The sequence below is a fragment of the Phyllostomus hastatus genome, unplaced genomic scaffold (genome assembly GCF_019186645.2).
Source record: "Phyllostomus hastatus isolate PE091 unplaced genomic scaffold, TTU_PhHast_1.1 phas_contig_16, whole genome shotgun sequence".
Lineage (NCBI taxonomy): Eukaryota > Metazoa > Chordata > Mammalia > Chiroptera > Phyllostomidae > Phyllostomus > Phyllostomus hastatus.
Genome location: NW_025333643.1, coordinates 14,586,494 through 14,601,274, shown reverse-complemented (window position 1 = coordinate 14,601,274; position 14,781 = coordinate 14,586,494). Strand labels below are relative to the sequence as shown.

Here is a 14,781-nt window from a genome sequence, read left to right as displayed (position 1 = left end):
TTGTTTTTCGACCTCCCAATTGGCAGGAAAGTAACATTTAAAAAACCTTATTGAGCTACAGATCACCCATGTAAAATGTATAATTCAATGATTTTTAGTATATTCACAACATCATGCAACTATCACTACAGTCAAATTTAGAAAATATTCATCACCCAAAAAGAAACTCCATACTCTGCTCTGACTGGTGTGTCTCAGTGGACTGAGTGGCAGCCTTCGAACTGGAAGGTCTCTGGTTTGATTCCCAGTCAGAGCAAATGCCTGGGTTGTGGGCCATGTCCCAATGTGGGGCATGTGAGAGGTAACCGATTGATGTTTCTCTTGGACATCAGTTTTTCTCTCCCTCTCTCTCTCCCTTCCTTCCCCTCTCTCTAAAATAAATAAATAAAATCTTTTTAGAAAAGGTTTATATTCTAAAAAAAGAAAGAAACTCTATACTCCATTTTTCTCACCAAGTCCCCCACAACAACCCTGGACAACCACTCATCTACTTTCTGTTTTTATGGAGTTACCTGTTTTGGATATTTTATATAAATGGAAGTAGTATTTTAAAGTCTGTTTTGACTTGAAAGAGCCAGGATGATATAGTAGTGGTTAAGAGCACCAGCTCCAGAGTTAGACTTCTTGGGTTAAAATTCTTGCTCTTCCATTTAATAGATTTATTTGTTTGGATGATTGCCTAACTTCCTGTGCTTTGCTTTGCTCCTCATAATAAGGAATAATAATTCCTTACCAGAGAGGCATAATGACCAAATTAGTTAATATATCTAAAGCATTTAGAACAGTGCCTGGAAAATAAAGTAAGCACTCAATGAATATTAGTGATAAACTCATATTGGAAGGGATGCACCGTACCTCTACGTACAACCAAGATTAGAACAACAACAATTTAGAGGCAGAATAACACCCAGAACTGACAGAGAATTTATCTGAATGGAAGTCGGACAGCCAGGAAGTTGAAGTAGACCTGTTCATCCAGACTGGTAGGAGGGGCGGAGACGAGCAGCAGCGGGGCTTGGGTCTTGAGTGCAGAGAACAGGGAGAACTGGGCGCGTAGGCAACAGGGAGCTCGTAAGCCATCTGGGGCACACAAGATCGCAGCGGGTGGACCCTGAGTAAGCAAGCGGCAACTGGCGGACCCGGTGAGGCTGCAATTGTGAACCAGGGCAGAGCGCGGAACCCAGGATCCCAGGGAAGGGTCTGAGATCCCAGGAGAATGGAGGTGCAGCCATTGTTCCCTCTCGCCCCCGCCCCCGCCCCCACATACAACGTCACCATCTAGCGACTGGGGTGCCCAGCCCCGGTGAACAGCTAAGGCTCCGCCCCTCACCGTAACAGGAGTGACTTGTCTCAAACAGAAATACAGATCAGTGCCCCAGGGCTTATCCTTTTGACCGACCAAGAGATTGCCAGTCTATCAGATGCACAGTTGAAAACACTGGTGATCAGGAAGCTCACAGAATTGGTTGATTTTGGGCGCAAATTACATGAGAAAATGCAGGTTACCATAAAAGAGATGAAGGAAGATGCATGGAGAACCAATAGTGATGGGAAGGAAACTGGGACTCAGAAAAATAGAGTGGACCAGAAGGAAGAAAGAAACAACCAAACAGGAAAGAATGAAGAAATAAGAATTAAAAAAAAAAAAACGAGAAGCTTAGGAACCTCCAGGACATCTTTAAACGTTCCAACATCCGAATTATAGGGGTACCAGAAGGGGAAGAGGAAAAGCAACAGATTGAGCATGTATTTGAACAAATAATAAAGGAGAACTTCCCCAGTCTGGCAAAGGAAATAGACTTCCAGGAAATCCAGGAAGCTCAGAGAGCCCCAAAGAAGTTGGACCCTAGAAGAAACACACCAAGGCACATCATAATTACATTAGCCAAGGTAAAAATGAAGGAGAGAATCCTAGAAGCAGCAAGAAATAAGGGGACAGTAACCTACAAAGGAGTTCCCATCAGACTGTCAGCTGATTTCTCAAGAGACCTTACAGGCAAGAAGGAGCTGGAAAGAAATATTCCAAGTCATGAAAGACAAGGACCTATATCCCAGATTGCTCTATCCAGCAAAGCTCTCATTTAGAATGGAAGGGCAGATAAAGTGCTTTTCAGATAAGGTCAAGTTAAAGGAGTTCATTATCACCAAGCCCTTATTTTATGAAATGTTAAAGGGACTTATCTAAGAAAAGAAGATAAAGAAAAAACATGTATAGTAAAATGATAGCAAACTCACAATTATTAACAATCACCCCTAAAGCAAAACCAAAAGAAACTAAGCAAACAAGTAGAACAGGAACAGAACCACAGAAATGGAGATCACCATTCTGTGATCAACAGGGGAGTGGGAGGAGGAGAGAGGGGGAAAAGGTACAGAGAATAAGTAGCATAGATCGTAGGTTGAAAATGGATAGGGGGAGGGTAAGAATAGTATGGGAAATGTAGAAGCTAAAGAACTTATAAATATGACACATGGACATGACTGAAGGGGGGGATGGGGTGGGAGAGGGTGTACAGAGTGGAGGGGAGTGAAGGGGGAAAATGGGACAACTGTAATATCATAATCAATAAAATATATTTTAAAAAGTTGTATTTTCCTTAGAGAGCTGTCATTTAATCTTAAAATGTGTGTAAATTGATCTTCATATTTTGGTTAATATAAAGAAAAAATCATTTCCATTAAAATGTTACTCCAATTTTATGCTAGTCAGAAAGCTGTGACACACATAGCATAACTTGTAGGTATATTTCAAGCTTTGTAGATCTTTAGTTTTCTTAGTGAATATATTGGATAAGATACTTGATTCTTGGAATTCAGTAGAATTGTAGGTTTGTTATAGACTTTTATTTTAGAATCATTGAATATAACTGCTGGAATTGACTTTAAGTGATGATCTTACGGTGCCCTGTATTTTTTGTTAAGGAAATTGACAACCTTAGGTTAATTAGAAGGCTAATTATTGATGGTCCTGGGACTAGATCGCATTGCTTGTGGCTTTTTTCCCTCAGATCATAACATTTTCCTGAAGAACACATTCATTTTAACCATCTTTTCACATGTGAACATTATGTTGCTTATGTAGAACTGCAGTCATTTGTTATGTAGACAAACTGACAATATATATTTATTTATAATGAGCTTGTAGGGAATCAGGATTGCTCTTCCCTAAAGTATTATTTTCTGCAAGGTAAATGTGAAAAGTCTGGTTGCCAATCTGTAATGCCTCCTTTTCTATGGATAATAATGGTGAGGTCAGGATGGAGAACAAAGGTTCACAACAAAATCAGATTAGGAGTTGATATTTCTTTAATAATCTTTCGTACATGAATGGACAGATTATCAAAATATAAAATGGGAACCATTTACCTCAATTCACAAGGACACTATTAAAGCCTTCTTGCCCTGGTCAGCTAGTTTCTTGACTAATTCTTTACAACTTGTGGATGTAGCTGGTCACTGTAAAGTTCTCACAGCGTGCCCATGATTTGAAAAGGGAGCCAGGTAGGTAGGGATTTAAGGCTAAGGGAGCTTCCTTATTTCCCTTCCACAAAGTTTAGCATTCCTTACATTGTCCAGATAACTACAATATTTCTTTCTTAAAATCCATTGCATTTTCCTGTTCTGTCTTGCTGTCTCAGAGAAATTAGTTTGTACTTCTCAGATGGTTTTTTAAAAGATGTCTTCTAAAAAGAAAAACTAAACCATCAGCATATACATCTGTTGAACTAAAACAATGCCTGAAGTATTTTTTTTCAGGTTTCAATTGTTTTCCTTAATTTTAAACTATCTGCTTCAAAAAGTAAAGAAACTGCCCTGGCTGGCGTAGCTCAGTGTATTGAGCGCAGGCTGGGAACTAAAGTGTCCCAGGTTCGATTCCCAGCCAGGGTACATTCCTGGGTTGCAGGCCATAACCCCCAGCAACTGCACATTGATGTTTCTCTCTCTCTCTCTCTCTCTCTCTCTCTCTCTCTCTTTCTCCCCCCCTTCCCTCCCTAAAAATGGATGAATAAAATCTTAAAAAAAAAAAAAAAGGTAAAGAAACTGAGGTGAGCCACCCTCCAGTTCCCTTTGTTTCTTCCCTGTACCAACAAAGATATATTAGTTTCTATAATTGCATTTAGGTATACATACTGAGTTGATTTTTAAAGAACTTAAACATATTATCAAGTTTTTACTTCCTTTGTTGAGAACTTCATGTGCTCAAGTACTTCTGTGCATAATAATAAGTAATAATAAAATCCTAGTATATTTGATACTTAATAATATATTATTAATTTTAAATATAGTAAGCAGGAAAAATTTGAAGCTACTTCATGTGTCTTTTACTTTTTATAGTATTAACAGTTTTTTGGTTTTTGTAATTATTGCCTGACAGTTTAGGTAAAGTTTACATGTTTTAAGAGGTTTGCTAAAATGATAAAAGGTTAAAAGTTTTTTAAATTAAAATTATTAAAATAGTAAGTTTATTATTGGGCTCTTTCATTAGGATGTCTTGTTTTAAAAAGTGACCCTCTCATTGTGACCCTGACTGGTATGGCTCAGTGGGTTGGGTGTCATCCTGCAAACCAAAAGATCGCTGGTTCGATTCCTGGTCAGGGTACATTCCTGTGTTGTGGGCCAAGTCCTTGGTTTGGGGCATGTGAGAGGCAGCCGATTGATATTTCTCATGCACATTGATGTTTCTTCCCCTTTCTTTCTCCCTCCCTTCTCCTATCTCTAAAAAAGAAATGAATAAAGTCATTTTTAAAAGTCTCATTGTGAAATACAAAACATATACAAGCTCCAGAAAGCTCCCTCAGGTCCCCTTCCAAATGTAACCACCACTACCCTAGTTCTTATCCTGCTTCTTTATAGTTTTATTACCCAATCATGCATCCCTAAACACTATAGCTTTACCTGCTTTTTTATAAACAAGTATATAAATGGATTTGAACAATATATATTATTTTGTGCTTGGCTTTTTTTGCTATTATACTGTGAGTCTGCATTACATACAGTTTTTAAAATTTTTTAATTACATGGGGAAAATGGAATAGGAAAAATAATAGAGGGACTTACGAGTTCAAATGCATGTTTACTAATGGCTTTGCTTCTAACCAGTGAAGATGACTTGGAGCAAGTCACTTGGACTCTCATGATCTCCTCTTTTTCTTTTCTAAAACATGATAGAATGGATATAAATGGTTGCTAGGACCCCTGCCACTCTAACATTTGATGAAACTGGATAAATAAGTGTTATACTGTGCTATCCTTAATTTCTTTTATTTTTGTTTTCATTAGGTTGTCTTGGAGATACCCAGTTTTGTTTTAGATTTCGACAGTCTTCTGGCAGAAGGGTGTCACTGCATTGTTTCATGGATCAATTTGACAAAGATTTACCGGTTTACTTAAAGGTTGGAAAAGTAGTAATAGAAGAATGTCCATGTGAGAGGAAACTTTAAAACTCAGTTACTTACTAAAGCATTCAGAAATATTTTGCGTTTGTTTTGTCAATATATCACACTGATGGATTCCCTGAGTCTGATTCATAAAGATTCAGTGTGTGAGTGAAAGAGACTTCATAAAGTTACTATTCTTGAAACATAATGCCCATTGTGAATTATAGAAATTGATTTCTTTCATTTGTTAATAACTCTTTGTTCAGATGTGGAGGTAGGGTGGTACTTTACCAGTAAATATGACCCAGAGTCGAAGATTCCCTGTGGTAATCCCTACCTACTTTATGGTAGAATTATAATTCTCTTTTTGATTTTTTATTAAGTTTTGTTTTATACTTACTGTTTATTAAAAATACTTTTAATAATTCAGAAGATTCCAGGGTGTAGGTTTCTATTTTGTAGTGTGCATAAAGAATATTTTCATCTGAATGTCCTATCAGACATTCAGTATGAACTTGACATAGTTTGCCTAAAATCAGCATTTACAGTTTACCTACTTTGTTCCACTAATTACAGGGACCCACTTTTAGTTAGCAAAGGTATTACCTTTGAAATATCTCTTATAGCCATCTCCTTTCCGTGACCTTTTACTATCACTATTAACATATTCCTTCAACTGATGTTAATAATAACTACATTTATTAGAACTTTTTATATTCTAGGCGTTGTATTAATGAGCATATATTATCTCATTAGTCTTCCCTGTATTGCTCTGAGAGCATTCCTTTTACAGTTGAGGGAATTAAGGGCTGTTGAGGATATGAAATTTGCCCAAAGACATTCCAATGCAGTATATCTTACACAGTGTTGCCAGCCAAAATGTACATATATATTACCTAAAGGTAAATAAAATCTAAAATGACCACCTATTATTTAATGAATAAAAAGCTACTTATCATTGCTATTTCCTTGTCCTCACTTTTTGGGCCTTCCAAAATAAGGCTTTTACTTTTCCAGTTTCCAACTTCATACCCTTTCTATATATACATGTGCCATATTTTAGCCAAAATGAACTACTTTTATCTTGCTTTTTCCTGGGATAGCTTGTATTTTTTTGTGTGTCTCTTTGTTTTTGCTGAAACTACTATACCTCTAAACCTGGAATGTCTTTGTTTAAATCTTATACATCCTTCAATGCCCAATTCAAAATCAGCTATCTCCATGAAGTCTTTACTGAGCCACATAGAGATAATCTCTTCTCCTTTGGCCTCTCTGTAACACTTTGTGCTTTTTTCATGGTACCTGCGCTCCTATTCCATAATGGTAATTTTTGTACTTTTCCCTTTGATATTGTGATCTCCTTAAGGAACTGTGTCTTATGCATCTTTCTGTTTTCTCTAACACAATGCCTTGTTCAAAGTAGGTGGTCAATAAGTATTTATTTAAAGAATAACAAATAAGGAACTGGGCTATAATTTATTCTGTGAGGATGTTAAAAGTAAGTTTTTTAGAATGTAATCACTTTTCAAATGGCATGTTGATAAACATTCCACTGTTTCATTATTATTGGGTAAAAATGTAACTAGCTATGTAAGATTCAGATTGGCACGTAATTCTTTTTATTTTCTCTCCAAATTTTATATTAGGGTACCTCATTTTGTTAAGACTGACAAAGTGTGGGCAGGACTTTAAAAAAATCTTATATAAGACATTGGGGAAAAACAATTTGATTGTTTCCTAACTCCCATTGACTAGTACAGATATGAATAAAGAACATAAGCAGAGTAAGTTATAGAGGAAAAACATGACTTTAGTATGATTATTTCATCTTTGTGCAAGTTAGCACATTTTTATCTGGCTGTTATTGTCATGGTTATTGTTTGTTTTGGTGAAAAAGCGTAACTGGCTCTTTGTGTATACCTCATAACTATTCAGGTTTATAAGGGAACCTAATAATAATAAAGAATGGCTATATATATAATTTTTATTTGTCACTTTTTTATAGAAGGATCCTGCTTATTTTTATGGATATGTGTATTTCCGACAAGTTCGAGACAAAACTCTGAAACGAGGCTACTTTCAGAAGGTAATTTTCATAGATACTATAATAGAAAAAATATTTTTATATTGTGGTTAGAAAGATGGAAATTGTTAGAATGAATAGTCTTTGAAGCCTTTGACATTTTTAAACATACTAGAATTTATATTTTATCTTTATTTTTCAGGTTATAGAGACCTATACCTAGATTTTTACCTGCTATTGAATTTTACATTTCTGCTATCTCTGTACTAGATTCCTGACCATAAGTTATACTTTTTTATGAAACCATCAAAAGTCATAAGAATCTGCTTAATTTTTATATTTTAGAATAAGGGAAAGAATAAACAGTATAATGTAGTTACAACTAATAAAAACCTGCAGTATCTTTTTTGAAGAGTCAATAAACATACCTCAGCAATATCTTAGACATAGTTTTTACTCTAAATGTACAATCTTTTACTTTCTTAAAAAAGATTAGTTGATTTCAATTCATTCCCAGCTAATGGGACACAATTTTACCTTTTGTAACTAGAATATGGCCTGAGCAGTAATTGGTGCTGGATGGAAAGGTAAAAAATAGTTTTTAAGAAAATAGATTTAAAAAAATAAGATTCAATTTTATAACTAAAGTGATTAAACTATAAATTCACAATTTTTAAGTATGTGGCCTTCACCATTGAACTCTAAAATACTGGGGGGAGGTAGGAGAGGGCAAAGTAGAGATAAACGGTGATGGAAGGAACCTTGACTTGGGGTGGTAAATACACAATACAATATACAGATGATGTATTTATAGAATTGTACCCTTGAAACCTATATAATTTTAAAAGTTTTAAATCCTCACTCAAGGATATGTTTATTAATTAGAGAGAGAGAAACATCATTGTGAAAGAGAAACATCCATTGGTTGCTGCCTGTATGCACCCCATCCAGGGATTGAAACTGCAACCTAGGTATGTGCCCTGACTGGGAATTGAACCCACAACTGTATTGGTGTATGTGACGTTGCTCTAACCAACTGAGCCACCCAGCCAGGGTGAAACCTATGTCATTTTTAAAAATGTTCCATAGGGGAGAAGGTTAAGATGGTGGCCTAGGTAAACAAGGCTTGCAGCTTTGCACAGCCGCATCAAAATTAACAACTAAACCAGGGGAAAACCATTATTCAGAAATGGTTTCTCAGCCAGAAGTCAAGCTGAGTGGGAATATAATTCCTATAACTACGGAATTAAAGAAGAAACCACATTGAGACTAGTAGGAGGGGTGGAGACACGGAACAAGTGGTCTCACATCCACGTGCAGTAGATAGAAATTAGGAGGTATATCTTGGAAGCTACAACAGGCCCCCCAGCTCAGGGTTCAAGTGCCAGAAAGATAAGTCCCCATAACTTCTGGCTGTAAAAACCAGTGGGGATTGAGGCTGTGAAAGACAAAAACTTGGATTCCCAGGCATGTCCTCTTAAAGGGCCCATGCACAGAATTACTCAGATTCATTCCCTCTGAGCTCTAGCAACAGGGCAGCAGCTTTAAAGATACTAGAGGCATATGGGGAGGAACTGAAGTATCTGGGACCAGGGCAAGAGCCAGGGGGCAGCTTTCTCCCAAAAAGAACTGCTGGCAGAGGCCATTTTTCTTTTCTAAGCCTTCCCCCCACAGAGCTGGCAGGTGGGCACCATCTCTGACTCCATCAACCTGTTCATCCCACGCTGGTGATTTTCTGAGGCTCTGCCCCACCCAATTATGGGGTCCACCCAAGCTATTTCCATTGGCTTTCTCCTATGAATAGCTTTTCTTGGCTTTTGCTTCAGATTTTCCTAAATCTTCTCAAATAAGCAGCATCTGTCCTCAGTGAGCTTGGTACATTTTGCTAAATAACCCCAGGCCTGGCACTTAGTAGTAGCTGGCCTTGGTTCACAGCTTGGCCTACCTTAGGTATCTCCAAGCCCAGTATAAATAGCAGCCATCTGCAGATAACTTTGTAGCTTATGCCAGATAGTCTCAGATAGGACACAGGTAATGGCTGACCTTGGCCTGCACCTCCTGGGAAGCCCCAGAGCCTGCACCTGCAGTAGATAGCTACAAACCATGACAGAGTACCACCATTCAAGTACCTCAACAAGTGACACACTTAAGGTGGAGACTCAGTAGGCACCAGAGCCCTGAAGAAATAAGTTCTGCTTTGTGGAGTGGGCCCCCCTGCACAGTTGATCCTTAACAGTGATCAGAGGTTGGTGGTTGTGGTCATAGCCAGTACTCATAGCTGATCGGCCTGAGTAAATCCCTTCCATTGACTTGCCAGCAGCAATCAAGGCTCAACTACAAGAGGGGGTTATACACAGGCCACAAGCTGGGTGCACCTCGAGTACGCAGCTTGGGTGATATGGGAAGCTGTGCCACTGAACCCTACAGAGCACTACTGCATTAGGCCACTCTACCAAGACAGGGAGTTGTAGCCGCTCTACTAATACATAGAAACAAACTCAGGGAGGCTGCCAAAATGAGAAGACAAAGAAACATGGCCCAAATGAAAACAGAACAAAACTCCAGAAAAAGAACTAAACAAAGTGGAGACAAGCAATCTACTAGATACAGAGTTCAGATGCTTGGTTATAAGGAATCTGAATGAACTTGGGGGAAGAGCAAATGAACTCAGAGAACTTCAACAGCATAAAAGACATGAAAACCATAAAAAATAACCAGTCAGAAACAAAGGCTACACTAACTGAAATGAAGAACAACTCACAGGGAATCAACAGAGTGGATGACGCCGAGATTCAAATCAGCAATTTAGAATGTAAGAAAGCAAAAAACACCCAATCAGAACAGTGAGAAGAAAAAAAGAAACTTAAAAAAAAATGAGGATAGTGTAAGGAGCCTCTGGGACAACTTCAGATGTACCCATATTCTCATCATGGAGGTGCTGGGAAGAGAAGAGAGCACGAAATTGAAAACCTATTTGAAAAAATAATGATAGAAAAACCTCCCTAATTTGGTGAGGGAAATAGACATGCAAGTCCAGGAAGCACAGAGAGTCCCAAATAAGGAGAATTCAAAGAGGCCCACACCAAGACTCACCATAATTAAAATGCCAAAGGTTAAAGACAAAGAGAATCTTAAAAGCATCAAGAGAAAAACAATTAGTTACCTACAAGGAGTTTCCATCAGACTGTCAGCTGAATTCTGAAAAGAAACTGTGCAGACTAGAAGGGATTGGCAGAAAAATACAGTGATTAAATGCAAAGACCTACAACCAAGATTACCCAGTAAAGCTATCATTGAGATTCAAAGGGCAGATAAAGAACTTTCCAGACTAGGAAAAAATTGAAGGAGTTCATCACCACCAAACCATTATTCTATGAAATGTTAAAGGGACTTTTTAAAGAAAATGAAGATCAGAACTATGTACAATAAAATGGCAATAAATGCATATCTACCAACAATTGAATCTAAAATAAATAGAAGCAGACAAGCAGAACAGATCCAGAATCATAGATGCAAAGAATATTTTTTAAGTATTTTGTATTGATTATACTATTACAGTTTTCCCAATTTTTTCCTCTTTATTCCCCCTCCACCCTGCCCCCCCCCCCAAATCCTCCAGCATTCCCCCCTTCCCCTTAGTTCATGTCTATGGGTTGTATATGTAAGTTCTTTGAGTCCTGTGTTTCCTGTACCATTTTTTTATTTCTCCCCATCTATTTTATGACTACTAAATATGCTTCTTCTTCCCTGTACCTTTTCCCCCCTATTCCTCCCTTCCCCCTCCCCACTGAACTCCCTCTGTGTGATGTCCATTTCAATGGTTCTGTTCCTGTTCTGGCTGTTTGCTTAGTTTTTGTTTTTATTGTTTTTCTTCTAAGTTCATTTGTTGATAGTTGTGAGTTTGTTCTCATTTTATTGTTCATATTTTTTATCTTCTTTTTCTTACATAACTCCCTCTAACATTTCATAAAATAAGGGCTCAGTGATGATGAACTCCTTGAACTTGACCTTATCTGGGAAGCACTTTATCTGCCCTTCCATTCTAAATGACAGTTTTGCTGGATAGAGCAATCTTGGATGTAGGTCCTTACCTTTCATGACTTGGAATACTTCTTTCCAGCCCCTTCTTTCCTCCCAAGATTTCTTTTGAGAAATCAGCTGATAGTCTCATGGGAACTCCTTCGTAGGTAACTGCCTCCTTTTCTCTTGCTGCTTTTAAGATTTTATTTTTGTCTTTAATTTCTTCTTTGGGACTCTCTGGGCTTCCTGGACTTCCTGGAGGTCTGTTTCCTTCACCAGATTGGGGAAGTTTTCCTTTGTTATTCAAGTAAGTTTTCAATTTCTTGCTGCTGTTCTTCTCCTTCTGGCACCCCTATTAATTCGGATATTGGAACGTTTCAGGTTGTCCCAGAGAGTGAGTCTTCAGCCTCTCTTCATTTTTTTGAATTCTTGTTTCTTCTTTTTGATCCAGTTGGATGTTTACTTCTTTCTTATGTTCCAAATCATTGCTTTGAATCCTGGTTTCCTTCTTGTCACTGTTGTTTCCCTGAATATTTTGCTTTATTTCATTTGTTCTTTCATTTTTCGACCAAGCTTAATCAGTTCTGTGAGCATTTTGATTTACCAGGGCTTTAAATTCTTCATCAGATAGGTTGGCAATCTCCTCATCACTTAGTTCTGAGGTTTTGCTGTGTTCTTTCATTTGGGCCATATTTCTTTGTCTTGGTGCAGCTAATAGGTTGTAAGGGGGCAGGGCCTTAGGTATTCACCCAGGCAGGGCAACCCTCTTTGCTGTGCTACCTGTGTGGGAAGGGCCAGAGAGGGAACAGTGCAGCTTGCCTGGTTGTCTCTAGTGCACTTTCCATCAGACTCTGATAGACTGAAAGTATCTCTCACTGGGGCAACCTCACCCTTAGCTCACAGTCAGCTCTGAGTCTTGGTTTCTCCCCTTCAGTCAGTCCCTCACAGCTCTGCTGAGGTCAGCAGTTAGCCCCGCCCCCCAGCTGCCTCACTGGCGGGCTTTTCTGAGTTGGCCAAGCCGTCCTTCGCCTTACCAGTCTGGGTGTTCTGGTTGATTTTTTTCTTTAATTCCTTGGTTGTTAGAGTTCCGTGCAGTGTGATTTTATGGCGATTTTGTTTATTGATTTTAGATTGGTCGTTATCCTCCTTTTGGTTGTGCAAGTTAGCAAAGGGTTTATACCTATGCTTCCATCTTGGCCAGAACTCTGATGCAGAGAATATTTTGATGGTTGCCAGATGGGAGAGGGGCTGGGAGGATCAGGGCAAAAAAGGTGAAGAAATTAAGAAGTACAAATTGATAGTTACAGAATAGTCATGGGATGTAAAGTTCCAAACAACATATAAGCATGACCCATGGACGTGGACAGTGGTGTGGGGATTGCCTGAGGGAGTGGGGTGGGTGCTAAAGAGGGAAAAGATGGGACAGCTGTAATAGCATAATCAATAAAATATAATTTAATTAAAACCTCTATCATTTTATTAACCAAAGTCACTGCAATAAATTCAATAAAAAATAAAAAATAGCCATAAGTCTTAGTTTGAAAAAAGCATCACTTTTGACCTTTTCTGAAAACAAGAATTCACCTAGCTAATTTCTCTTTTGCCAATAACAATAGGCTAGGCTTTGGAAATTATCTGTAACAGTATTCTGTTTATAGTAAATTCTTTTTTCTGGGAAATGCATTTCTGTGAATATACTTTTATGTTTTTAAAGTATAGTAATAAGTTAAAACTTTTTGCATTCTGTAACTAGTTTTATGTTTCCTTTAAACCATCTACTGGAAAAGCCTTTGTATTTCAAAATTCATACTTTTTGTTGAGTTTAGCTTGTTAGTAATTGATTATATAAGAAATGACAAACTTAAATTATAATCATTAGGAAATTTAAAAAAACATTGTTTCTTTTTTCCCTCCAGTCCTTGGTTTTGATCAGCAAACTACCTTATATTCATTTTTTTCACACTGTGCTTAAACAGATTGCACCAGAGTATTTTGAAAAGAGCAAACCTTATTTGGAAGCAGGTAAGTTAAACATTGTGTGATTTAAGTACTTTTATGAAGGAGTTTTAAAAATTTTACTGGAAATGATCTGATAAAAATTGACCTCAAAATTAGTTAAGAATAACTAATTCTTAACTAGAGAGAGATATAATACTATTCTTCTGATATCTTTTCCTAAACATATCAAAGACGATCATTTCTTATCTCCTTTTGTATCATAGGCTAATAATGAATACTGAGTTGACTCATTGCTATTAAATAGGAATTCTTATGTTACTTGATACAGAGAGAAGGTCTCTGCCAGGTGGTGTGCTTTTGTAGCTGATTTTAGTAGTAATAAATGTATAGAAAAACTTCCTTTAAGCCAATTATTCTGTTGCTTTAACAAATTTATTGACCAATTAATATCCTAGAATAGGTGTATTTCTGGTGAAGTGTAAGGTATTTGCACTACTTTTACTTTACTTTTTACCCTTTATCTTCCATCCTTCCTGGTGGATGATTTTCTTGCTCTATGGAAAGTAGAGTTTTAATTTCTAATATGCTATTTTTCATATTTTAATATTTCTATTTATACTAAGGAAGTATTTTACTATGTTTTTTTCAGCTTGTAATGATGTTGATCGATGGCCTGCCCCAGTGCCAGGGAAGACATTATACCTGCCTATTATGGGGGTAGTAATGAAGGTAATAGCTTATATTTCATTTGTCTCCTTTTTAAAAGATCTCTAGGACATTCACACACGAGTTTTGCTTTTTAACTTCCTAATAACACTCAGTCTGTTATTGCTTTCACTAGGATTTTTTTTTTTTTTTTTTTTATGTGAACAGTTACGGAGATACCACAATTCATTGTGCTGCACAGAACCATTAGTCAGACAATTCCAGGGGCCACTGACACCATCCTGTAGAATTTGCATAAGGAGTTCATTCTTATATAATACATGTGAATGTAAATGCCACCTAAAATTCTTCTATGCCATGGCCACCAGAGATGAATGGTATTGCAGAATACGTGTAGAATTGAGTATGAATTACTTAAAATTAAAAGAAATTAGGAAAGCCATTGGTTTTTAGTCTCAAATGGTCTTAACATATAATGTTAGACCAAACATGTCCATCATAGGTTATTGTTCTCTATTAAGTGTTCTTTCTTTCATTTTTATAAATCAATTAGCATTTTGCTCTTGGGCTTTGTATGAGTGTGATCTGAGGGCTTTTGCAATTCGTTTTCATGTTGGACTTATTTTTGTCTATGCTCTCTCTTTAGATGTGCTTATTTCTATAGGAGCTGTGTTTTGTTTTTTCCCTTAGAAATCATCAAAAGTATTACTTACCATTCTGGATTCAGCATTCTCA

The 14,781-nt window shown here is 37.3% G+C and overlaps 1 protein-coding gene across 3 annotated transcripts in view; it reads left to right on the top strand.

Moving 5' to 3' along the window:
* Window positions 1–14,781, top strand: part of DENND6A (DENN domain containing 6A) — a 56,654-nt gene that overhangs the window by 15,952 nt on the left and 25,921 nt on the right. For 2 of the 3 annotated variants that reach the window (XM_045832331.1, XM_045832333.1), the window contains 4 exons: window positions 5,281–5,393; window positions 7,384–7,464; window positions 13,338–13,443; window positions 14,030–14,109. In XM_045832331.1, the coding sequence (XP_045688287.1) occupies window positions 5,281–5,393; window positions 7,384–7,464; window positions 13,338–13,443; window positions 14,030–14,109 (380 nt within the window). The remainder of the gene's footprint in view (window positions 1–5,280; window positions 5,394–7,383; window positions 7,465–13,337; window positions 13,444–14,029; window positions 14,110–14,781) is intronic. The other variant, XM_045832332.1, reaches the window with a different exon arrangement.